Source organism: Phocoena sinus, chromosome 5, assembly GCF_008692025.1.
Source record: "Phocoena sinus isolate mPhoSin1 chromosome 5, mPhoSin1.pri, whole genome shotgun sequence".
Taxonomy (NCBI): domain Eukaryota; kingdom Metazoa; phylum Chordata; class Mammalia; order Artiodactyla; family Phocoenidae; genus Phocoena; species Phocoena sinus.
Genome location: NC_045767.1, coordinates 34,159,524 through 34,187,033, shown reverse-complemented (window position 1 = coordinate 34,187,033; position 27,510 = coordinate 34,159,524). Strand labels below are relative to the sequence as shown.

Sequence of the window (27,510 nt, the reverse complement as noted above, 5' to 3'; positions counted from 1 at the left end):
AGTTTTGATTTACATTTCCTTAATGACTAATGCTATTGAGTATCTTTCATGTTCTTATTGGCCATTCCTGCATCTCCTTTGGTGAAAGGTCTTTTCAAATATTTGCCCATTTAAAAAATTGGGTCATTTCCCTTCTTATTATACAGATTCTTTATATACTCTGCATAGAGTTCTTTATCAGATATATAATTTGCAAGTACTTTGTCCCGGTCACTACTGATTCTAAACTCATTTATACATTACTATGTGTTCTTACCACTTTTCTGTCTTGAAGTTTCAAAAACCCTGTTTTTCTATTACTCATTCACTCTCTTAGTTTATTCAGAGTTTCTATAAGACAATATAATGTTATAATACCAACTGATAAATGAATTTTTATCAGTGAAATCTATATACTTGATTAAATGTCCTGGCTGGCTTTTAATAACTTCTAGGTTACTAAGAGAACGTTCTAAGTTATCTTAATAACCTAGGACAGACACTGGAGGACCAAATTTGTGAAGATGACCTAAAGCTGTCTTGATGTTGAGTTCTAGTTTTTACTTGGCTTTACAGGGACTTTTAGATTAAGCACCTCACTTAGGCTCTTTCAGCATGAACTGTATAGTCTAAAATTGCATCTAGTGCCTATTAGCTGCTACTGCAGAGTAATTGTCTTTGAGTAAACCTATTATGTATCATGAGAATTAGATCCATTAGAAGTTTCCATTGCTGAGAGGAAAAGTAATGAGATAATTTTCTTTTGCCCAAAACATAAAGTATATTAATGATACCTCTCCATAAAGTGCTACTTGTTTTCTTTCTCCTCTGAGTTTCGAACCAATTCAAAACAGACCCTGGTGTCAGGAATATAAATCTAAACATTATTACAAATATAGCTGGATTAGAAAATGCAGCTTGGATCTGCGGCCACATAGAATCCCCTATACCTTTGCTCTGAGTTGAAATAATGCAACCCAAATTGCAGGTCTCTTCCGATCAAATAATAATGGCATGATGTGTATTAGTTTTCTATGCTGCATAACAAATTGTCACAAACTAAGTAGCTTAAAACAACATAAATTTATTATCTCACCGTTTCCATGGTCAGAAGTACAGGCAACAGCTTAGCTGGGTGCTCTGCTTGGAATCTCAGAGAACTGAAATCTAGACGTTTGCTTGGCTGTGCCTCTTTTTGAAAACCAGGGTTGTCTTCCAAGCTCACGGTAGTTGGCAAAACTTAGTTCCTTGTTCCAGTAGGAACAAGGTCTCCATTTTCTTGCTGGCTATCAACCAAGGACCACTGTCAACACTCAGAGGCTGTGCTCAGATCCTTGCCACGTGGCTGTCCCTATAGGCAGTTCACGACATGGCTGTTGGCTTGCTCAAGGCCAGCAGGAGAGCATCTCTCTGATTTCAAATCTTTCCCTTCAGAGGTGACTGGACTCTCTTTTAAAGGACTCACCTGATTATGTCAGGCCCACTCAGGATAGTGTTCATCTAACTCAAAGTCAACTTATTAGGGACCTTATTAGGCACCGTTGTAAGATCCCTTTACCTTTACCATGTAATGTAACCTAATCACAAGAGTGAAATCCCATCATATTCACAGAGGGGATTATACAGAACAAGTTCAGCAGGAGGTGGTAATCTTGGGGTTCACCTTAGAATTCTGCCTACCACAGTATGTAAGATGCCTTGTTTGGCAAGCAGGATGTTGGACTAATGTGATAATCTTTGGTACTTCTTGAAGAGGACCAAGTTTAATAATGGCTAAAACCAAGTTTTAGAGGGAAGTAATGGCTGAGAATCAGTGCTCTTTTCTTTTTTCACATAAATAATACTGAGAACATAATTTTTGACATCAAAAAAGTTGTTTTGCACTAATTCTAGATTCATTGTCCGGTCCCTCCTCTATACATTTTTCAGCTGCTTATGACGATAATGCTATATATCTAGTGTGCCATTATTTTTAAAGTGCTTCAAAAGTCAGCAGGCTGTAACATATTTAAGTAGTCATCAAATGATGCTTTAGAGAGCTATTTATTGACACGAAAAGGTTTTAAAATATATTTTGAAGTGAAAAAGCAGGTTGCAAAAATTATGTGTACAATAATTACACGTTTATTACCACTTTAGGTAGGTAGGTGGATAGAAAGAAAAGTGGAAGAAGAAAAGGAAGAAAGGATAAAACAAGGTATTAATAAAAATTAGTAAATTTCTTTGTGTTTACCTTTATTTAAAATTGTTTTTTACAAAAATTACTTGTGTAATAACAATTCCTAATTGTTAACTAAAGAACAAGAAAGCTTGCTCCTGGTGGGTAAGAGAGAAGAATGAGCATTTTTCATGCAATATAACTATCTTGGCTTCCTGAGCTAATATGATATAATACTGTAAATGCTGGTTTTGTAGCTTTTTAGTTTTGGAAAGAAAGATTAAAATACATTATGATTTTTGTTGTTGCTAACTGGAGAACTGGGATGAAATCAATAAAATGAAATTCAGTGAAGATAGGTAATGTGGCTCACTAAGGGAGAATAATTAAATGCACAAATATAGCATAAGGAAATGCTGAACTGGCAATGGCACCACAAGGAAAGAGCTGGTGGTTATGAACAGTAGGTAATAAATTGGGTATGAGTCAATAATACAGTAATACAGAGTGTTATTTAAAAAGAGTAAATGCTGTGGAGAACTGGGTTGTAGTCATAAAATATTGTCCATAAAATGCGTCAGAGCTTTACAGATTGCAAAGAAGCAACTAATAAAATATATTTTCATAAATGCCAAGGTTTGGAAAAAAAGGATTAGATGATTATGTCTTAAATTTACAAAATTTTAATGTGTCTGGACCAAAACATAATAACACTGAAAGTCCAACAGCCTAGAACAATTAAAATATTTTTTTAAAAAAGAGAGAAAACCTTTAGCTCTTAAATCCATAACAGATTGAAAACTTCTAACCTGTAGTCTAACGTGATTGACTACTGTCTCTTTAAAAGCAGACTTACTTCCATTTTGAGTATCTATCTTAAGTGGAAGCACAAACATATATAAAACCCGAAAAATCTTCATCCTAAATTAATTTTGGACTATGATCATCTAAAATATTGAAAGTATATATTATAATTTTGTACTTTAAGTTTACAATTTTATGAGAATCTATATTGAGCGTTTAAAACATAAGCTTTGCCATAATTTCATACCAAATAGATCTAGGTGGAAGATTTTATATTGCCCTTGAGAGTATATGTGCCAAATTGAAAGACCACCACAGATATTTAGGAATCATATATTAGCAGGTAATTTGACCTGCTAAAAAATCTATAGCTGCACTGATAAAGTATATACATTATGTATAAAAATTGCAAAAGATGGCTAGCAACTGCTAATGTGGGCTCTTAAGATTATTTCAGAAGCTGTGTTATGATACATGATATTCCTGAAAGCTTTTGCAAACCATATCCTCCACTCTGTTCTTGTGGATATATTCAATGTCTTCACTTTCTAAACAACAAAACATATTAGAGATTCCAGTCCCTTTCCACAAGAATACACTCTGCACATCCTTGCTAGAACAAGAGTTTGGTTCCTAAAGTACTATGAGAAATGGACCAAGCACAGGATTTGGAGTTAGAAGATATGGTCCTAGCAGTACCAACTAGCTCTATGATTATGAGCTTGTTACTTCTTTAAGTCACAGCTCACAGGGTTGTTGAGGATAAAACACATTTGACATGTAAACTGTTATGAGAGTTATAAAAGGTAGTCATTATTGCTACCACTCCATTGCTCAAGAATTTATGGCATCTCCCTTTTTGTTTTCTCTTTACTTTTTAAAACTACAAAATAACCCATGTCCACCAATCTGTTTTGTATGACACAAGATGATCTCTTGAATGTTCTTGTATGATATCCAAGCCCTTCAGCCTTACTTTAAAATCAAATCAACATATATTCGAATTCCTACTGTATACCAGATGTGGTCAATGGAACAAAGTTGCAATGTGGTTCCTCTCTCTGAGGTGGAGCTCATGCTAGAGTTGATGAGATGATATATAAGTCAGTGGTATCAGAATACCATCAAAAGCTAAATAGTTCAAGATCTAAACAATAGCTTACACTGTACTTATACAGTGAACAACTCGGGGGTGAGGTGTGCTGACCCCCTGGGCAGCTGAAAATCTACAAAAAATTTTGACTTCCCCGAAACCAAACTACTAATAGCCTACTGTTGACCAGAAGCCTTACTGATAATATAAATTCTTGATTAACATATATATTGTATGTTTATGTATTATATATACATACAAGAAAGTAAGCTAGAAAAAAAGGTTATTAAAATCATAAGGAAAAGAATACATTTACAGTACTGTACTGTATTTATTGATACTATAAGTTTATGTCATCTGTTTACAAAATGAATCATTTAATACCCACTTCAATATTGTGTTATATGATACAAAACACTGTAGATGTTAAATGTATTGCTAACACTAGACATCAGAAATGAAAAAATAATATGAAAAAGCAATTCATATTTATTTACAGGTATAATGATTCATGCATTGAAAACAAGGCAGCAGCAATAGGATTGCTTTATGGTAGCCTAGTGTAATCAATATGATTGCTCCCTGGTAGGCTAGTCTATACACTAATGACTGAATCATTATCAAATTTTTATGGCATACAGTATTACAGCCATATTCATAGTACAATATTGGAAACACTGTTTACTTTTAAAAAACCACTTACCTGTGATGATAGGCTGATACGCAGTCTCTCCAATTATGAGGAAGAGGCATACTGAACAGTAATATAATTCTTTGAAAGCAAAGTTATAAAACAGTAAGAAAACGAACACATTATTTTTTATGTTAAATATCACTCATCTTATGCCTATGCGAGTAAGGGTAGACTAGTTACTATATATATTTTAAGCATTCATGATATACCTTACTTTTTCTTAATTTTTTTGATATTTCTAAACTATGTGGTTCGTCTGTGACTTTTTTCAAATAGTTGCAAATCTCCCCAAATTTTTCCAAAAATTTACTGAAAAAAATCTGCTTATAAGTGGACCCATTCAGTTGGGTGTTGTCCAGGGGTCAACTGTAGTCCCCCCTCCACATTACCCAGTCTCTTTCCTGCTCAATGGAGTCACCTTATTTCTCATAATTTCCTTTTTATATTGACCTTCAATTTTGAGAAAGTTAATCTGCTTGCCTTTCCCATATACTGTTTCCATGTATTCATCTCTGTACCTTTGAATAAGACATACCCACCCCTTTATCAACTTCGTCACCTGTAAAAGGTTACTTCTTCCAAAACACAGCTCACAATTAGCTGATATATATATCACCTGCATTTGTAGGGCATTTTTTGTTGTTTTTTTGTTTTTGCATGTGCTCCTTTATTGGCATTTTTTTTTCCTAGCTGGGTTGTAAGTTCTCTGATAACGTAATATCTGGTTATTAATAGATACTTAATAACTTCTAATTAAATAAATAAATGTTGTTAGTTGATTGCTAAATTTTATATCATAACTGAACATTTTTATTAACAGTCTTATGATTTTAGTGGAGGAGGGACTAATCACTTATTTAGAGGCTTCCTATACATCTAATAATTATGAAGTACTCTTTTGAGGTTAAAGAAAAATTCTTTTGACTGAAATATATTTTATTCGTCTCTCTAGGTCACTCAAATAATTTAAAATTATAAATTTAATACATTGTCATTATAAAAGTTTATAAAATGAGTCAACAAATAAAAATGAAAATCACCTCTAATTCTACTACTCAAAGAAAACCATCTAACAATATTAGACACATATTGCACATCTGATTCTGTATCTTTTGTGGGGGGGCACTGAGCACTTTATCATAAGAATTTTCCTGTGTTATTAGTCTCAGAAAACACTATTTTTATGACTACAAATTTCCTTAATGTAAGTATCTAGAATTTAATTTTTGCTGAACCTTTAGTGTTATTCCAACTTCCCTCCCACTTTTCACCTTATAAGTAAGTCGGTATTGCAGTAACATTATTATGCAATAATCTGTGCCAATGTTTCTATTTCATAGAAGAGACTCTTAGAGCTATTTCTGAATCAAAAAGAGTTAACATTTAAAAAATATAATAGAAAGTGCCAAATTGCCTTCAAGAATGGACAGTTTAGACTCCTCCCAACAGAACAATAAGAATGGCAATTTCACTCTATTTTCATCTTGGGCCATACTTTAGCAAAATAAATCCAACAAAGGAGTTGGGGAGTGACTTTGGAAAAATAAGAAAACTTCAGCATTTCTTCTAAAAGCTTGGAAGTCTTTATTATGTTTGTCTAAATTTTTAGGCTCTGCTTCTAATAATGTCATTTGCTTCTGTGTCTAGATTTTCTATGCAGTTCATGCCTTTCAGGCACGGAGTGACCATGAACTCAGCCTTCAGGAATACCAAAGAGTTCATATACTTAGATTCTGTGACCTAAGTGGCAACAAAGAGTGGTGGTTAGCTGAAGTTCAAGGGCAGAAGGGCTATGTTCCAGCTAACTACCTTGGGAAGATGACTTATGCTTAAGAAAATAAGCCTTTGACTTTTATTTTCTGGCAAGTTGTTGACTGACTACCTCATAAAACCGACATTACAAAATGTTGACCTAGAAATCAAGAAACCTCCAAACTACATGAACTGATACCATACCAGGTTTTAATGAAGACTGTACTTCCAAACAAGATTATTTCAAAATGTATTATGAAGAATACATGTTGAAGGAAACACTAAACGAACAAATAGCAAAACAAACAGTCAAAGCTCCAACTATCAACTACTTAAAAGTGATCTTCTGAAAGGGTAAATGTATTTTTTATCGTCATGAAAGGTTGGATTTAAGGACAAGGTTTTTTCAATTTACTGTATTTTATTTTTCTGTATTATATATTTTGCCTTCAATGTTTTTGTTTTTCATATTCTCTCTTTTGCACACGCATGCACATATATACATAAACACAAATATATACCATATACATTACATAGTTTACACACATATATGTGTACTATATGGTATAGATTATATACACATATGCATGAACCAGGGAGTGTACTAAAGAGACATAAGAATAGAAATTGTATACTTAATTAACAGTCAACTAGAAGTCTGATATGGACCCTCTATTTTATTTTTTTGGCCACATGGCACACCACAGGGCACGTGGGATCTTAGCTCCCCAACCAGGGATCAAACCCGCGCCCCTGGACTCCGCGCATTGGAAGCGTGGAGTCTTAACCACTGGACCACCAGGGAAGTCCCTGGACCCTCTCTCTAATGTAAGTTTCGAACTTAAAAAAAACAAAAAGAAACCTGAATAACATAATAGTGATAACATTTACTGAATGCATACCACATGCCGGACATTGTTATAAACACTTTATATGTGGTAACTTATTTGATACTCACAACATTATGAGGAAACTGTGGCCTAAAGAGGTGAAGTAATCTATTTAGCCCAAGTCACACTGCTAGTAAGTGGTAGGGCTGAAACTCAAACCCAGGTCTGGTTCTGTGGTCCATACCCCTAACCACTACATGGTATACATTTACTATGAGCAAAGAACATAGTGATAAAAGTAATGAACATTGATGAGGACCATTTTCCTCTTAGGTCCATATTTAAGTATTGAGAAGTTTTTCAAAATCAAGGGCTATAGGAACTTCCATGATAAGCCTAGAGAAAAGGAAGCACCTAGGTTTATTATTTTTATTTTTTGCTTAAACATTTTTGAAAGTATAATTGTTTAAAAACTATCCTACATGATCACTAATGATACTTTAATGAGAAAATATTTTTGGATCACTCAATCATGTAGATGATGAATGGGGAATGTGTGTTCCATGTTCTGAGCTAAGATGTAAATAGTTTTAGTTGCTGATTTGTACTTAGACCAGGTAGGCATTGAGGATAACATCTGCTGTAACACAATGTCCCGGAACACTGAACTTTAATTTAGGAATAGCTCAGAACTGTCCCCTAAGATTTCAGGCATATTTTGTCCCAAGACATTTTATTGAACTAAAGATGCTTCTTTGAAACAGAAAAAGGATTAAATTTGACTTGGTGGTTTCCTTTAAACACCAAAATAAGGTGGATTTTCATTGTCCATATAAAACATTAAATTTTAAGATTAAAATTACTTTCAAAGATTTGATCTCTATAATATATATCGTTACATATATTACTGAGGAATACGAAAAACAAATGAAGAATGCTCCTTCTCAGAGAGCTGTTGACTTTAGCATACATGACATGTATAACCACAGAAACTCATGATAAGGCTTTACATGACAGAAAAATTTATATTTTATGATAGTTTCTAAAATTCTTAATTTAAACCTGGACTTATAAAGTTCTACTTATAAGTCGTTTCTGCATAAATTTTTTTTTGATGAATAATTTGCACAATTTATTTTGCTTAGTGAGTTGTATGCTACATCATTTAATTGATTTAGAAAATAGAAAAAATGTAAATATTGGATTTATATATTAATTTATGTTACCATGCTTATTGTTAAGTATTCTGAATATCACCCATGGAAAGGCCCCATATTGGAGCCAGCAAAATGTCCAGTGGCTGTCTTCACCACAGAAGGAGGCATATTTCTTTTATTTTTAAAACTTTTTTTTATTGGGGTATAGTTGTTTTATACATAAAATATTTTTTTGAGTTGGGTACCAAAAGAAGACTGGACATACAGGGACTTTTTGTCTTTTAACTTGTGCCAACTATGAATATACCCAACCCGTGGGGAATTTTTATATAATTTAAATTAGTTGTGACCTAAAAACTCCCCCCACCACCCCCAAAATGAAGCATTATAAAAGTAACACATATCTGCTTTTCTGGCTGATATAAGTGACTAGATGTATATGAGAAGTTTTGTCTACCTGTGTGGTCTTAGGATTGATGCTTCCAGTCTGACCTTACAAGACACCACACCACTAAAATCATAGCTGCAGTTAGTTGCTGAGCAAGAGTTGTAATGAAGCCACCTTCTGCAGTCCCCCACTATTGTGCAGAACATCCATTACATTGTTGCTATTTTAAAAATACAGCCTACATTTCATATGCCATTTAGGCTTTTTTTTTTTTTTTTAAACATTATGCGATACACTTGTTTTCTAAGTATGTTATTTCAAATCAAGTAATTGTAATTTTGAGGTCAGGAATTATTTTGTTGGGTCTAAGGGAAATAAAATCCCAAGACAGTTATGATGTATGTAAGTCTTAAAGAAGTTTAAAAAGATAAAACTGTTGGTGCCATCATTACAATTTAGGCAAGGTATGCTAATATAATTATATATTCTTTCTTTATATCTTTAAAATTAAAAGTTATTTTATAGTATAGAATTCTCTGAAATAGGTATTTTTACCAAGAATGAAGGGGAAATTTTTGTGGCTAGTTTTCTTCACAAAACAAATAAACAGGTGTATATATACATTTTATTTAGTATTTATTTTTAAATACAGATGCCTTAAACTATACACATAATAAAGTTTAGAAATTATAAAAAAACCAGTAATACAAAGTTAACATGGGTGCTTAAGTCATGTGAAAAAGTCACAAGGCCACTATATGAACATTCCTTATATTTTAGAAAAATATCTGGTCTTAGTATAAAAATTCTATGAAGGAGGAATTGTGCAGAAGAGATATAATGCACATCGTTAATCATATAAATGCAGCATTGCATGGAACACTTTTAAGTGCTGGTATATTCCATATCTTCCCTAAACTATAACTTGGACTTTTAGAGATGCTTGTCACTATTTGTGATGAATATTTAGATGATTTACAAAAATTAGTAAACATGGAATTAAAAACTCTTCACTTTTCCATAAACTTCTTGGACTTTTGTCAATTGCAAAAACCTCTCAAAGTTCTGTGAGTAAAGAGAGGAAATCTTCATATTCTAAGATGGCAAAACCACTTTATTTAAATCCTGTTTGTCAGAACTACAGTTTCTTAAGGTACTCAGTGCACCGTTCAACACTGAATACATCTAAAAACCTCACAAAATTTAAGATAAATTAGGCATATAAGTTTACATTATAGTTGATGAGGAAGGAATTAAATTTGATTGATTGGAAGGACACTAGACTTTATACTCTCGAGATATCCTACTACTTATGGAATGATACTATTTTTAAAGTCTATTTAAAATTTTTTTTAAATTATCTCCCTCCTCTTATATATACTAAATAGTATATATATAAAAAGCCGGTCATTAAATTCTCTGTGATCTACAAGACTATTCCAATATAAAAATCTTTACTCCAGGAATTCAAGCTGAGTCTCTGTAAGCCAGTTACTGCACACACAATATTACACTCTAGATACAGACAAAATTTGTTTTAATTTTTCAGGAAAATAAGTCATTTTAGTATATATCAGAACAAGATGTTCTTGTTCAAAAATCTAGGGAATGTATTCTTAATTAAATACAGCTTATCTTACTTTAAAGAAATAATATTATGGTATGTAAATGTATGGCTTTCTCTACTTGCTTATATAATTTTTATAATTATTGCACCAAGTGTATTTCTATAAAATGATGTATTTCCTATATAACCTATGGTCATCACAGTTTATAACCTGTTACTAATAAACAGTACTACCACATCCTTGTTAAGAGTCAGAATCACCTAACCTTTGAATATTAGAGGTCTTTCATTTGATCTCATTCATTATCATCATACAGGAGGAAACCAAGATCACACAGCTAATACACGGAGGGACTGGGATTTAAAAACAGGTCTTCTGACTTTAAGCCAGTGTTCTTTTAACGTTTTCTTTAAGTCACTAAATTATCTGATTAAATAATCTAATGGAAAGCACGATATACAAAACAGAAAAGTGATATTGACCAAATTTCTACTAAAATGGGATTTGAACTTACAATCCTAAAAGCTTGCTTTTTGGCTCAGCTATATATCTGTCTATTCATTCACTGAGCCAAAAGCTGCAGTGGGAATACCATGGTGTGCAAGACAAACAAAATCCTTGCCGTCACACAATTTAAATTCGATGGGAAAAACAAACGATACATAACAGAATAAAAGAAGTGATAAATATTATTAATATAAAGCTGGCCACTTTCATCACATGCTGAGTTAAAAAGCCTTGTAGCTCACTTAATGATATGGTAAAATCAAGGTCTAAGAGCTACTTGAAGATAAACTCTAATACCAAATATACCTCTATAAAATACCAAACTGAGTGAGTTATACATTACTAGATGTATGCATCCTACACATATGTGAACATTCTAAATATATATTTATACACATATATAATCTATACAAAGAGCCATGCTCAATAAAAGTTAAATTACTTCCTAAACAAGTTTTCTAAAGTCTTCTCTGAAATACTATAGAAAGTAAAATAATTGCTTCTCTTTTCAACTCTATTCAGCAGATGTTTTGACTATGATGGGATAAAATTTTCCATTACAGGTGCCAATTGCCAATGTACAACTGTCTGCATTATTGCTTTAATTTCTTGTAGGTACTGAGGTTATATTAACTGTTATAGTTGTTGAGATGAACTTGTGTCACACTGTTGTTTTATCCAGTTTAGTCCAAACTGGCCTTGAACTATAAGCAAATAATGATGAATATACATTTTTTTTTGGTCTTTTGACACTAAAGGGGACTTGGAGTTGATGCCAAATTGGTATTTATTCCACAGAAATCTGAGTTTCTCAAAACAAAAACATCTGCAGGCAGATTTTAAACATGTAAATAAATGTTTACTCCACTTTGTAAGCAATGGATTATTTCAATATTGAATCGTAATTTACCATGAATAATTTAGTGCCATTATTCAACAAAGCAGCTTAAAATATCTTTCCTTAAAAAAGACCAAGTTTACTTTAAAAAGCTTTAAATTCACAGAAATCATTTATCAATATATTTTAGAATAATAACATGAGGAAAATATAGGAATTAAGGAAAGGGTTTGAGATTAGAGGTTTATAGTGAAGTGTTAGTTGCATACATCAAAGCTGAAAGAACAAGGCTGCTCAGTCTAGTGAATGTAGGAATTTGCTGGACTTCTAGTTTCTGGATGAAATGAGGTATTCACGAAGTATAAAATATATAAAAATGGCTGCTACATTTTGCTATTGCTCTGATCCAGAAAGCCTCATGTCTTCTGTCAGAGTATGTATGTAAAACAAGAGCAGGATAATTTGCTAGCTTGCAAAAAGTCAACAACTCAGACCCTTCATACTTTCTGACTTAATGTACACACACACACTTCAAAAGAATCTCAAGAATTAATCATTATATGGGAGCTTCTTTTATACAAAGTTAACTAAAATTAGGTAAATTGCTGTAATATTTTGGGCAGTAAAAATAAAATCGCCTTTTTTTCATGGTACAGGAAGATGCTATCAGTATGTAAACAAATCAGAAATTATCCATCCATAAAGACTCTTGGAATGGGTATTTTCCTCAAGAATTCTCAGGAATGTGTGTAACCAGGAAAAATCAAAAGTCAACATTTATTAAGCATATACTACGTGCATATGTTACACTGGCAATGTGATGAAACTGGGAAATGTGAGAAAACTATTGCACTGAAAGGGCATGGGGGTTCACAATCTATTGGAAGAGATAAATCCCTAAATAACTGATATGAGGTGACAAAAAGGTAAAAACATAATACAGGGATATGAGAAATCAATTATGAAAAATTAATTTTGAAAATGGGGAGATGAAATATTTTGGAGGAGAGGGAGAATCAATTGAAATGAGGCTGGGACTGCCAATGAATATCCAGACTATGGCAGGGCGGGGAGTAGAAAACTTGGGTCATCCCTGGCTCTTTGTAAGGCAACTTATTCAGCAGGATCAATTATTGGGACTTTGCCAGAAGATGAATTTTTAAAAAAAATTCACACATGCTATCAGTCTTCTGGGATTCCAGAAGTTTTCAGCAAGAATTAGTCATTCTAATCATTGTTTTCACATACTATGAAAACTGTCAAAATAAAAATGCTAAACAGATTTAAAATAAACATTTCCAAGTTTCATTAACTACTAATTAGCATTTTAAGGTAAGAAATAATAAATTTCATTATGAAGATTTTTATTAAATTATAGTATACTACAGTTTACGTCTTAATAATAAGATTTTAATCTTTAGGGTAATATGATATAAAAACCTACTTGGCCACATTACTTCTTGAGTTTCTTTTGGGCAGCCTTCTTCTTGACCATCTGTAATCGCTTCATGGCATTGAGTTGTGATTCTTGTGAAGTTGGACCTTTAAGGGATGCTGAGGGAGAGCTGCTTGATTCTGAAGTGGTTTTGTTAGTGGTACTTCCACTAGGCCCTGATGTCCCACTATTTCCATTCCCACTTAGTTGGCTGCTGATTCCTGGAACCAAACTACTTGGACTGGGAAGACCTACTTTGCTAACACTGTCACAACTAACTGAGCGACTAAGGCCAGTTTTGCCCAAAGTTAGAGGTGGAGGTGGTTTCAGTGGTACAGTGGGTGAAGTGCTGTTACTGGAACCTATTTTGGAACCTATTCCACCTTTGGATGATGTTGCCAGACCAGTCAAACCCACGGGCTTCTGGTTAGCTGATGAGGTAGCAGGTTTCCCGCTATTGTTTTGGGTTGTTGAACTCAATTTTGCTGTGGATGGACCAGCAGAAGAAGTTTTGGCTGCAAAAGCTGCCCATCCAGTTAGGCCACTAGTTGCTGAAGAGGAAACACTGGTACTAGAAGAATTTCCTGAAACAACCGTGGATGCCTAAAAAACATAATATAAATATTAGAGCCAAGTGTAATTAACACCTAATATAATATTCTTTTTTTTTTTTTTTTAACATAATATTCTTAAACATATAACAAGTTTAATGGCTAAGACTTTTTATACAAAAATAATGATCTGGGAAACTTAAAGCATAGCACCAAAATTAAGTTCTGCTAAACTGATCTGAAAAAACACATACAAGAAAACCTATCCATAGCTAATGGGTGCTACCATTTATAAAGCAGAAATTATGGGATGTCATATTCTTCTTCTAATCACTGCAGAAAAAAATATATGGGAATTCCTTTTTGAGGACTGCTCCTAGATTCGGTTACAAGCCATATCAGAAAATCAGATTTAATGCTTTAACTTGTTTTTCACCCAAAAAGGTTACTATTTAGCTCAGTAAAACATCTAATTCTTTAGGCTTTGCTCCAAATGACTTGTGGATCATTTCAAAAACAGAATCCACTCTTAATGGACAAAAATGCTCACACCCAGGATATGTAGGAGATGTCTGAGATGAAGAGATTCACTCAATAAATATTGAGTGAATACATAAGATTTTGAACCTATTTTTAAAAATCCCTCCCAAATTTTGAGCAAATAGCTACTGCATTGCAAAATATATACAGATACACCATGTTAACTACTTGGAATTGTACAACTCTAAAGGTCGAAATATACTAAGAAGGTCTCATGACTTTATTTTCACAATTTGTCCATGTTTCCATTGAAACTATCACAAAGAGATCCCTACTTCTGTATAACATTTTTAATCAACTGCCTCATAAGCTGCATAGTGACATTTTGGGTATGCCTGACTCACTCCCAGATGTATTTCTTAAAGGTATAACACTTCAATTTCTCTAATTAAGTTCCTTGGCCAGTCGAAAGCTAACAGTGATACCAATGTCGCTACATAAATATTGTTCTTATTCATATGAGAACAATTATTTTCACCTTAACGTTTAGGGAAAAATGCACTTTGTTCAAGTTAATTATGGACTGAATTTCTCACTGGCACTTTTTCTACCTTCATATTCTTGAGATTCACAAAAGTGCTAAATACGTAAAAGGTAAAGTCTTACAAATAGTATCTTACTTTAAAATATGGTAGTTATCATGCTTAAAATATACTCAGTTATATTTTAGAACTGAACTCTGAATGAGTTGAGAAAAACGTTTTTAGTTCTTACAAAGTAGCCGTCAATACTGTCTGCATTAAACATTTTAAACCAATGTGAAAAATAATGTAAATAGAGTGCTCTGAGGTCTTTATCAGAGGAGGGTCCAGATTATTGTTCACATACTCCGAAAAACGATAGGATTTTTTTTTTTTTTGCCATACGTGGGCCTCTCACTGTTGCGGCCTCTCCCATTGCAAAGCACAGGCTCCGGATGCACAGGCTAAGCGGCCATGGCTCACGGGCCCAGCCGCTCCATGGCATGTGGGATCTTCCCAGACCGGGGCATGAACCCGTGACCCTTGCATTGGCAGGCGGACTCTCAACCACTGCGCCACCAGGGAAGCCCCGATAGGATTTTTTACAGTAACATCATACAATGACTATCTCATAAGGTTATGCAAAGAAGATAAACTTTACATCAATTACAAGTTCCTAGAGATATGCATACAGGTAATGAAAAAAAGTTAGTCAAGGAAGCAAAAGGACACAGGTGTAGCAAACTTTTAATTTTCAGTGATGAAAGATCTGACTTTTTCCTTTTCTTTATATTAAACATAAAACTGCCTGCTATATGGCTAAATGATCTTTCAACAAACTTCACAAAAGAAAACCCATCTGAAGTAATCAAAAAGAGCAACACTTACGAAGTACAAAGCAAGTTCTGTGTGTATGGCATTTTATTTTAATGGTTTGCTGTTACTGGTATTGCTTTTCAACTGAATGACAGATGGCTTATAATACTTTCAGGATGCACAAAAGTAAAATAACACAAACAATGGAGACCAAGTAATTTCTTACTATTCCAGTGCAGAAAATAAATTTCACAATTGTTCTCAACTAAAAATATTTTCTTGCCTATTATCCTAGTTAGAAAGCTATTTTTAAATTGCTTTTTATATATAAATGGGAACAATTTTTTTCATAGTAAAAATTTATTGTATTTTATCATAAAAACATCAAAACCTCTTCTTAATCAGAACAAACATGACAGCCAAGGCCTTAATTTATTTGCTGTAAAATAATTTCATATTGGTTTCCTAAAAATAAACTTTAGTAGTAACAGGTTAGTATAAAAAGCTACCTAAAAGTGATTTAAGTATAGAATATAGCAACTCTAATTACTTTCAATAAGTTATTCTTACTTCTATTCTAGCTCACCAAGTTTCTATGTGACAAATCAATAATGGATATCCCTTGGATATCAGCTCTTCCCTGGTAAATTAAATTAAAAATGATCTGCAAATAAAATTATCAGTATCCTTCTCAGAGTACTTTATACTCATATTCTTTATCATCAAACCAATGTTCTTGATCTTTGCTACTTACACCCACTTGGACAAGGTAACAGCTTTAGAATTTTCTGGGGTTAACCTTTGAGAATTTGGGGCTAACATTTTTTTCTTCCATCTTTAAAATTCCATCTTCTGCTTAAAATTGGAATGTGAAACTCAATAAAAGCATTCTTTTTGTTATAAAATTAGATTAGAAAAATATTTTATTCCATGATATCAAAATGCCAGAATATTTATAATAATGTAGCATGATATCAAGGATGAAAATCTAGGAATGAGAAAGGTGATACTCTCACTAGATAATCTGGCTCCTTAGTATAAGAGAGGGCCAATTCATGGGGAAAATTCATGATAATAATTGAAAAAAATAAGACAAAGAAGAAAACTTCAATAGCCAATAAGCAGGAAGAAAAAAGCTATGGGGCCAATCAGTACAAGTAATGTGAGGAGCAAAACTACTGCTACTGAGGACAAAGGTATTTAAGATTTAAACCAAATTCCCAATTGGAGAGAAGTGGCTGACTACATAGGAATGGTAAAGAATGTTATCTTGGAATGCTCACAAACAGTTCCTAATCACCATAAAAAGAGAAATAGCAGAGCTCAAGATTAAATAATTACATAAATGTTCTCTTTCTACTTAATGTTAATAGTAATGTAGTCTTAATGTAGTCTTAATTTCCAACATATGGCCATTTAGTATACAAAGTTTCACATTATTTTTTTTCCCAAGTAACTATTAAGTCAACTAAATTTAAATCCAATCTTAGATAAAAATGGAATATACTATACCTTGACTTCTGATCTCTTAAATGCTAGAAAAGTTAACTCTTGCTTGAGTTTAGTTTCTGGTTTCTTAACCAATGGATCTTTAACAGCTGGAGCTACAGAAACAACTGTGGGGGCTGGTTTCTGTGGTGGTTTCTGAGTTTTTTGAGCCTGCAAAAATCAGTGTTAAGATTAAATTAGCTACAAAATCTTAGTTAAATGCACAGAAAGACAATAAAATCTATCACAGGACTCCTCATTGAATTGAAATACAGATGAACATTAAAAAAATATTGTGATGACACTGAAAATATAGATTCTTCAACAAATTATTTGTATCATCATATTAATTAATGGTTTTATAGATTTTATTAGTTTCTAAACAGTAAAGATAATACAAAACTTTAAAAATTATCCAGATTAGGGTTAATTAAATGTCATTTTAACAAAACCAAATTGATAAAAAGAAAAAGGAAAAAAAAAATCACATAAGCATTTTCAGTTTTATTTTGACCAAAAATTGACTTTTCCTTTATTTTATATTAGGTACTTTACTAAACTCTCTTGTGAACTCTAATCATTTTTCAGTTTGTTCTTTAGTGTTCTCCAGCTAGATAATATTAACTATATAAACAGTATAGTGCAGTGTTTGAGAGAACAGTCTTTGGAGTCAAACAGAACTAGAATCAAAACCCAGCTCAACTACTTCCCTAGCTATGTTACCTCAAGTAAAATATGTAAATCTCTAAAAGTTTCATTTTCATTTGCAAAATGGGGATAATATCTTGTTTCAAAGGTGGGTTATGAGAATGAATTGCGATTACGTAAGCCTTTACATAGTGTCTGGCACATATTAAGTGCAGACAATAATAGTTACTATTTATTCATTATCATTATTTACAAAAGGTAAGAAAACTGAATCTGAAAGAACCCATCTCTACGGGATGGGTAAAGATGCTCCCTGCCATTCCATTGTCCTTGACAATACTAATAAGGCCATGGAAGACAATACCAGAAAATTTATTAATAATGTGTTCTCATTTCTGGAAATTTGAATGTAGCTGTTTTATCTCTGTTTAGACTTTCTTGTGCTATGGTTTGCCATACAATATAATTTTCAGCCTTAAGTCTCAATTCATCCCATTTTTTATATTACATACTTTCCACATGAAAGTACACCTAATTTCAGACATCACTTATAAAGCAACACTCAGATCAAGAATATTATTAAGGATGCTGTTAGATATCTATGATAAAAATATCTCTTATGACCAAGAAAGATTATCTTACCCTCTACTGCAAACCACGTTATGAAAATGTAGCCTTCAGAGTAAATCAGAAATACACGGTTCCATACCCATGGCTTTCAATCTTATACTTCCCTCTATGCACATCAGCAGATGTGGTTAGACTCTGAAGACCCACCTAACTTGTATGCTTTAGCAGATGAAGATTCATTACAGTGAAGCCCAGAAAGAACCTCTGCCTAGGAGATCATGTTTGGATCTTTTTCTGCTTCCTCTATTTCACCTAGCCATCTTAGAAGCTGAGTAAGAAATACCCAAGACCCTTTGTCCTTTGCTGGTAATACTAGTTTAGGGAACTAGGATATTATCACTGACTCAGTGTTGCTCAACAAAGGCACTATAATTTTTCATTGGGTGACTGACTCACATAGTGCAGAATATATGACATTCACCACTCAAGGCGATAGTTGCCAGTATGGCAGCAATCAAAAATACCATGTATTTCTATTACTGCTGAGTAGGAGTGTGTTACCACCTTAGATTGAGAACCACTGCAGTAAGTCATAAGTCTCTCACCTAGTGCTGGGGCAAAACCCATTACCTGGTAGACAGAAAATTACAAAACAAAAGAATAATCTTGGACCCTGCCACCCACCATTATAAACTCTGTCTTCCCGTCTTCCTATAATAATGTGTACTGCAGAACCTGCCCTAGTTAAGAAATTAGTGCAAGGAGAAAGGGGATATAAGATGTTATTTATGGTATCCTTGAGATATCTTGGACCAATAACCAATGCACATATATATGAGAACCTCACTGAAAGCAATTATAGTAAGAATGACTGGATTTAGCATCCCCACCATTTCCAAATTTCTTTCTCTCACTAAACATTGTGTTTACCGGATCCTAATCTTCAGGCTCACTTCAGATCACATCTTTTGGTATTTCTCCAGGTCCACTCTTGGTGTATCTAATCATGTTCTGACATTAGTCATGGCCCCTTATTCAGCACTTGACTCTTGGACATACAGACTGAACTTACTGACTGCTGATTTCTGGTGCAAATCTATATTTCCTCCATTTATGTATCTTAAAATGAGAACAACAGAATGTGGGATGTGTCCAGTCCTGAGCTTTGCTCTGGTGCTTTGCCAGTGAATGAGACTAGGTCTTAATGACAAATTAATTAGACATTTAATTTGCAAAGTTGATAAAGAATAAAAGGTATCCCAGATGAGGAGAAGCTGAGAAGCAGGACATATGGGAACACGAAAAGTTCACCACATACTCAGGGAATGAACCATTTGGTCTGGCATGGCCACAGTATGTGGGTGTATATGATGAAGTGGTGGGAGAGAAGGATACAAAGGTAGAGTTGGGTCAAAGAGAGAAGGTCCATACATCCACCCTAACAAGGAAAACTTCATTATATAGGTAATTGAGAGCCACTGGGCACACTTAAACAGATAAAGTTAGATAATTACTTTAGAAGAATATTCTAACTGCAGTGTGTAAAGTGGACTGAAGGAGCTAAAGCAATAGACAAGAAATGAGGGGTTTGTGGGACAGGGTAACAAAAGTGAAATGAACAGATTTGTGAAATACATAAGAGGTAGAATTAACAAGTTTGGTAAACAAAGGGATGTGGAATTAAGAGAGGCATCAAGGATAATGTTTTCTAGTTCAGGCAACTGAGGAAAAATTGAGTGGAGAAGAAAACAATTTTAATTTTAAAAACATTGAACTTAAAGTAACTGTAGGATATCTGGTCAGCTGCCAAAATTCATTCCAGGAAGAGGGTTAGAACTATAAATATAGACCTGGTGTAAACTAAGTCACAAAATGTAAGGGAGTAAAAACTTAGGAGAGAACGGTACTTACTTTATTAAGAGACTTACAATAAAATAATAATAAACTTTGAAGCTATACTAAAGAAAGATTACTGTCACAAATTATTTATTTTGACTACCAATTCTTAGTGACTACTTGTGTCAAGGCACTGGAATGCACTGTTGTGCTCACCCGTAATTACTTTGGTTGAGGTCCTGGGGGGCTAGTTTAAGTAATAAACTAAATAAAAATCAGACTGAGCAGAAAACAATTGTATCATGTCAAAGAAATTTCCCATTACAAACAGAAAGTATAAATACTACTGAAATGTTACTACTTTTCATAGGAATAAAACATAATCTATTTCTGATTTGAGTGATTAAAAAGTAAAGTAGGTATCTTGTTTTTGTTTTTTTTTTTTACTTTTAACTAAGTACTTCTAACTTTAAAAAGACATATTTGGTCAGAAAAATTTATGTAGAAACTCACTTGGTTAACAATATGAGAACTCTTCTATCAAGAGTCCCTAATCTTCCGGAGAAAACTACAATTCGAAATGATACATGCACTCACTATGTTCACAGCAGCACTATTTACAATAGCCAAGACATGGAAGCAACCTAAATGTCCACTGACAGATGAATGGATAAAGAAGATGTGGTATATTTATACAATGGAATATTCCTCAGCCATAAAAAGAATGAAATAATGCCATTTGTGGCAACACGGATGGACCTAGAGATTATCATACTAAGTGAAAGAAAAAGACAAATACAATATGATATCATATGTGGAATCTAAAATGTGACACAATTGAACTTATTTATGAAACAGAAACACTCACAGAAAACAGACTTGTGGTTACCAAGGAGGTGGGAGAGGTGGGGGAGGGATGGATTGGAAGTTTGGAATTAGCATATGGAAACTATTATATACAGAATGAGTAAACAAGGTCCTACTGTATAGCACAGGGATAGTCAATATCCTGAATCACTTTGTTGTATACCAGCAACTAACATAACATAAATCAACTATACTTCAATAAAAAATAAAATTAAAACAAAAAGAGCGTCCCTAATCTAAGGCAGGGGAGGGCGGATGTGGGAAGCAAACAAGTCACTGAAGTAAATAACAACTTGATTTCTTTAAAAGGAAGATGATAACATTCATCCATCTACTATTTAAATAAGTTAGAAAACTATCCAATATAACAAATGAAAACATGTTTCAGTATGAAATTAAAGACAGTTATGTTTGTGAGCAGTAAACTGAGAAAGTACTGGGGAATATAGGATAAATGGTCACTTGAAGACAATGAGAAGGAAAGACTGAGGAACAGAGAGAGAAACACAGGAGGAAAGACAGAGATGCACATACAAATACTGCCTCTGTACACAGTTTGTAAGTTTGGTGGTTTACACTCACTCAGGAATAGATATTTCTAATATTTCCTTACCAGAAGCAGAGTCTGGGGCTTTGTATCTCACCACTTCCCACAGTGCTTTGTAGTATTTCTAAATGCTTATAAATACACTGACATACCAGTAAGGAATATTTATATTTTGTGGGTCTCCAATTCTGATCTTTATAACAGAACAAGTTAAAAGCTGAGCAGAGAAAAATGCATATACATGGTCTGGTCCACTTAGGCATAGACACAAAAATCACACATATACACAAACATTTAAAATCATCAGCTTATATGATTTTTTTCAATAACATAAATGTTCAAATTTTTATCTTAAAAAGCACATATCAACAAAAAAAATTGACAGAGATTGTTTAAAATAGAGAAAAATGATTCCTACCATTCTTTTCATTTGTCTGGTACATCGGGCACAATACCACACAAGGCGAGGGTCATTCACTTCTTTGTCTGTCACCTGCGGCTTATGGCAATCTTGGTGGTAGAGATTATGGCATTCCTGACATTCTACTAATTGATTACCAGATGCCACTGTCATTTGCCTAAGAAAGTATACCATTAAATATTACATTTATTTGAATGCAACAATTTAAAGCCATTTTAGGGTTGTTCTGGTAAAGTTTGATAAATTAAAGAGGGTAAAAACCCCAGAAAAGCCAAAGAGCAAACTAACGAATCCCAACATTGTAGCCTGCACAAACAATTCATTTCTTTTAAAGGTTATGCTCAGCCATTAAGAAATGTATAAGATGACTTAAAGACTAAATTTGGCTATATTCTCCTTGTCATTTCTCATTGGAATTTTTTTCTTTCTCCCAGAAGGTACATAGTAGACTTTGGCTAGTCCTCCAACAGTCTCATAACATCTTCTTTGTACCTCTATTAAATTCCTTTATATTTGCTGCCTACATATTGTTCTATCTTCTTCATTAATATTTGAGTTGCCTAAAGTTAGAAACTGGACCTAATTAACTATAGGGCCTAGCACATTACTGCACAGACACAGGGTGTTCAATAAATAAATGTCTTAATCAACTAAATAGAATGCAGTAATATGTGTATCAAAAAAGTATAAATTCCAACAGCAACAGCCTTAGACTATCATAACGAGTCTCCTTACGGAGGGTTACAATTACTAGTCCTTTCCCCCTTATTACTTTACCATTTACTTCTTTATATAAAAATGATAACTCTTATAGTAGATAAAAGTTGAAATAAACAAATATATGTTAAAACAATGAAGGTCTAACGAAATGATCCTATTCAGAAGTACATTAACTGATTCTCTATAAGGTTCACAAAAGTTTATAGGTATGCACTCAGTCCCAGTGCACCAGAATTTAACATTTTCATGAAGAAAACAGCAACAAAGGTGGTAATTTTTTCTGTTGTGCTAGGCAATGAAAGTCATTAACAATTAAAGACATAGCTCCTGGCATCAAGGAGTTTAAAATCTAATTATTCTGATTTTTAAGATGCATCTTCTACTAAGCAGAATTATCTATGTTTTTATAATTATGAACCCACGTTTCAAAACAACACTCAGAATAACCTACATGATCCATTAATTTCATTTCCATTATCCTTAGGAAAAGATTTAATGGTATTTTAGAAAATGATATATAACCATTTACTTTATAAATACTATCAACACTTCAGGAAAAAAAAAGCAACATAGTCCTCTTAAACAGAAAGATGAGGGGCTTCCCTGGTGGTGCAGTAGTTGAGAGTCCGCCTGCCGATGCAGGGGACACGGGTTCGTGCCCTGGTAAGGGAAGATCCCACATGCCGCGGAGCAGCTAGGCCCGTGAGCCATGGCCGCTGAGCCTGGGTGTCCAGAGCCTGTGCTCCGCAACGGGAGAGGCCACACAGTGAGAGGCCCGCAGGCATACCGCAAAAAAAAAAAAAAAAAAAAAAGGAAGATGAAAATAATTAAGTCTGCTGAACAGACTCTTTCTCACTAAAAAAAAAAAGCAATAATTGCTTTCCCTCTAGAAGCCAAGAACGCAGAAAATATTACTACAACATAACTGATTAAAGATGCCTGTCAAGAATATAAAATTTTGACAATTTTTAGGACACTAAATTGCCATATGGGAGGTTTATCTACTTATCGATCTAATTATCTCCTACTCACCTCCAAATTATAAAAACAAAATAAAAAAAACACCCAACAATTGGTCTTTTTTTTTTCTTTTAAGTTGTTTGCTCTTTACAAAGACACAAAAGAATCTGTGGCAAGGTACAACTAACCTACAAACAACACAGGCCAATCCCATCTCCATGGCAAAATCATCAGCACTGGTCTCCTCAAAGCTGGAAAGGTCAGTCATAGCTAAATCCTTGCTGGTTTGGACAGTAATGGGAGAGGACTGTGTCTCTGGTTTCTCCAATCTAGGTTTCTTTGGAATATCAACTCCTTCAGTGATGTCTGATTTCATCTATAAAAAGCACCCAATCAGAAAGTAACACGTTAGAATAACCTTTAAATCACTGAGAGATGTGATAGACATCTATCACATCTATTACAAGATAAGATAGACAGTGTGCAATGACCAAGTCCACTCAACAGATATTTTCACATAGTTAGGGAGAGATGTACACACTAAAGACCTGGAGAACATTTATAATAAATTCATAATCAGTATGTTAAAAGACTCCAACAAGGTAGAAATAAATAAATCAGAACAGTTTAGCATGCATCTGTATTTCTCTTTGTACTCTTTTATCCATTAAAGAATCTTGGAAGTTCAGTGGATTTACTTACAGTGCCCTCCCAACCCCCCATTGGATGCTTTGAATTGAGAAGCCATAGTACTACTAAGGCTATTTTTAAGGCTATTTTAAAATTTTAAATAATGAAGTAGTGATAGTTAATATATATTGAAAAGAAGTAAATAATGAACTTCTACCAGTCGTTCAGGCTTAACACATTGCCATACTTGCTTCAAACGTCCACTATGTCTAATAATGTTGAAGATGTACCCATCCTATTACAACCACTTATAGGTATACATCCTATAGAAACTACCACCATGTGGGCAAAGACATACGTATAAAGCAGCTCACTGAAACCCCACTGTAATACAGGAAAAGGAGAAATAAGCTAACTGCTCATCAGCGGGGGAATGGACTAACTGGTTTATTTATAGAATTAATATTCCACATGTTAGCTGAAAGAAATGTTCAAATCTACATGTATCAACATAGGTAAATTTCAAAAGCACATTGCTGAGTGGAAAAAGTTGCTAAAAGATATATATGAGATATATATATGGAAAATAGAGATATATTTTCTAAATATTGGCTATTCATGAACTATATTATATTGTTTTATGTGCTTTTAAATTTATATAAAAACAATGCAATATAGTTTATGAGTAGCCAATATTTAGAAAAAAGTATGAAAACACCCCACCTTAAGGGCAGGTGTAGTAAAAGTTTTTTTAAATGTATTTTTTACTAAGTGATAAAATCCTAATAATTATGTGCAGAAATCATTCAAAATAGACAATCCAAGAGTTATCTGTATCTGTAACCCTGTTAAGGTACACCATTCTGTAACAAATTTCATGTTTAGTCATTTACATCTTTATTCTTTCCTCGCCATCTTTTCTTTTCAACAACAGTTCCATCTAGAATACTTGAGTTATACATGAAATTAGTACATCTTCTAGAGCTCAAATATTTATTGACAACGACTTCAGTAAATGGTTTTAAAATGTTTCTAAATTTTAATTTCAAAAAACCAACACCCATAATTATCAAAATGTATTTACTGAGTGGTTATTATGTACTTTTACCCACTATTATATACAAAAAGTAAGCACAAAACGTTTTCTGGCCTATAAACTGATTGATTCATTGACTGATTTACTAGAGTAAAATAAAATCTTACTTTATCAGCAGGTCTCTTTTCACCTTCCTTCTTTACCTTTTCAGTTGTTAGGACCTTGCCGTTATTATTGCCAGAAGGAAGAGTGGATGATGTTTTGGGCTCTTGCTTAATGGAAACAGTTTTTGTGCTTGAAATTTTGGGTGGTTCCACATCCTATAGGTGAAATTAAAAAGATACCCATAATTAAATATTCAGACTAATATACTGTTAAAAAAAAAACAGATCATAAATCTAAACAACTATCAGTTAAAAATTAAGACATCACGTAGTGACCAATGTGTTGCCTTCTTCTTTAAACAACTTTATTGAGGAATAACTGATATACAAGCTGCACCTAGTTAAAGTGTAAAACTGGATATGTTTCGCTCTATGGTTTCACGACAATCAATATAAGGAACATATCCATCATCTCACAAAGTGTCCTGGTTGCCCTTTGTAATCACTCTTAGAGGTAGACATCCTAGATAAACTTCACTCTTAGAGGTAGACATCCTAGAAAAACTAAGCCACCCAGTCTCAGGCAACCACATATCTGCTTTCTGCAACTATAGATTAGTTTGCATTTCCTAGAAATTTTCATAAATGGAATCATGCAGTATATACTCTTTTTTTCTGGCTTCTTTCACTCAGCAATATTTATTTTGAGATTCATCAATGTTGTTGAGTGTAGCAAAAGTTCATTTTTTTTGTTGCTGAATAGTACTCCATTGAACAAATACACCATGATTTGTTTATTCATTTACCTATTAATGGACATTTGGGTTGTTTCCAGTTTGGCCTATTACGAATACAGATATTATGAACATTCAGGTACAAATCTTTATATGGACATATACTTTCATTTCTCTAGAATAAACATGTAGGAGTGGAATGTCTGGATCACATGGTAGGTTTATGCTTAACTTTTTATGAAACTGCCAAACCATGTTCCAAAGTGGTATACCATTTTATATTTCCATCAGGAGTATATGAGAGTCCCAGTTCCTTCACATCCTCATATCCTCACCAATGCTTGGTATGGCTAAGCTTTTTAATTTTAGACATTTTAATAGGTATGTAGTGGCATATCACTGTAGATTTAATTTACATTTCCCTAATGGCTAATGGTGTTAAACATTTTTTTCAAGTGCTTATCTGCCACACATTTATCTTCTTTGCTAAAGCATTTGTTAAATTATTGAGTATAAAGAGATCTTCATAGATTCTGGATACAAGTCTTTTATCAGATACATCATTTGCAAACCTTTTCTCTCAGTCTGTGGTTTATCTTTCCCTTCTGTTTTAAACTTACAATCCTTGTTATTTTTACTCTGATATGTATATATATTTGTTATCTGTTGCTGTTAAAAGAAAGCTTATGCATATAGTAGCTCCTTGGAATTATCCCCAGTTGATAATGTTTATAAGCACACCATTGCTTCTAGGTGATTCTCACACAATTCTAGAGATGGAAATGGCCAGTTAAAGACTAAAATTAAATGAATCTGTGTTTTAAAAACAGCTAGCAGAGTATTTTCTCTAAACTGACCATGAGAAGTCATTTCCAGTTAGAAACCTAAGGGCAGGAGGCTTTTTAATTGTAACAAACTTCTTATGTACTTTAACAGATGAAATTCCTTCTGTTTTAGAATCTCAAAATACTGCTTCTTTAGTAATAATAGGAATTTCCTGTTTGGCCTATATCCATACTCAGAGCAGAATGAATTTGTTAGTATATTTTGTTGAATTTTATTAATTTGGTTGGCTTGAGCTCTTTGAACCTACCAGAATGAGAATGGTAAAAGAAATGAAGTCACAATGGCTCTACTATTCAAAAGACAATAAAAAGGTTTGAGAACACTAGAGGTAGCTTTCAAAGAAGGCTGGGAGCAAAATATCACTGATCACTTGGACACTCAGTCTGGGACTTGGCCCTGTCTTGAGTTTGAGATTCTGGATTAGACTGAGCTAGTCGTGTAGTTCTGTCCTCTCCTTCTCAGTTTGGTATCTAGGTGTTCATAGACCTGGGTGACATGAAGTTTCAAGGCTAGAGCTTTAGAATGGTTTGAA

General features: G+C 33.5%; 2 protein-coding genes across 5 annotated transcripts in view; one reads left to right on the top strand and one right to left on the bottom strand.

Annotated features, from left to right (window-relative positions):
- Positions 1-8,051, top strand: part of ARHGEF38 (Rho guanine nucleotide exchange factor 38) — a 156,610-nt gene extending 148,559 nt beyond the window's left edge. Inside the window, exon 14 of the mRNA XM_032633281.1 lies at positions 6,376-8,051. Coding sequence (XP_032489172.1) covers positions 6,376-6,561 — 186 coding nt within the window. The 3' untranslated portion in view covers positions 6,562-8,051. The remainder of the gene's footprint in view (positions 1-6,375) is intronic.
- INTS12 (integrator complex subunit 12) overlaps positions 4,778-27,510 on the bottom strand; it is a 34,127-nt gene continuing 11,394 nt past the window's right edge. For 3 of the 4 annotated variants that reach the window (XM_032633282.1, XM_032633284.1, XM_032633285.1), the window contains exons 3-7: positions 25,462-25,614; positions 23,817-24,004; positions 21,946-22,105; positions 17,084-17,230; positions 9,467-13,806 (exon numbers count right to left, since the gene is read on the bottom strand). In XM_032633282.1, the coding sequence (XP_032489173.1) occupies positions 13,222-13,806; positions 17,084-17,230; positions 21,946-22,105; positions 23,817-24,004; positions 25,462-25,614 (1,233 nt within the window). In that variant the 3' untranslated portion in view covers positions 9,467-13,221. Of the gene's footprint in view, positions 4,807-9,466; positions 13,807-17,083; positions 17,231-21,945; positions 22,106-23,816; positions 24,005-25,461; positions 25,615-27,510 lie in introns of those variants that run through there. The other variant, XM_032633286.1, reaches the window with a different exon arrangement.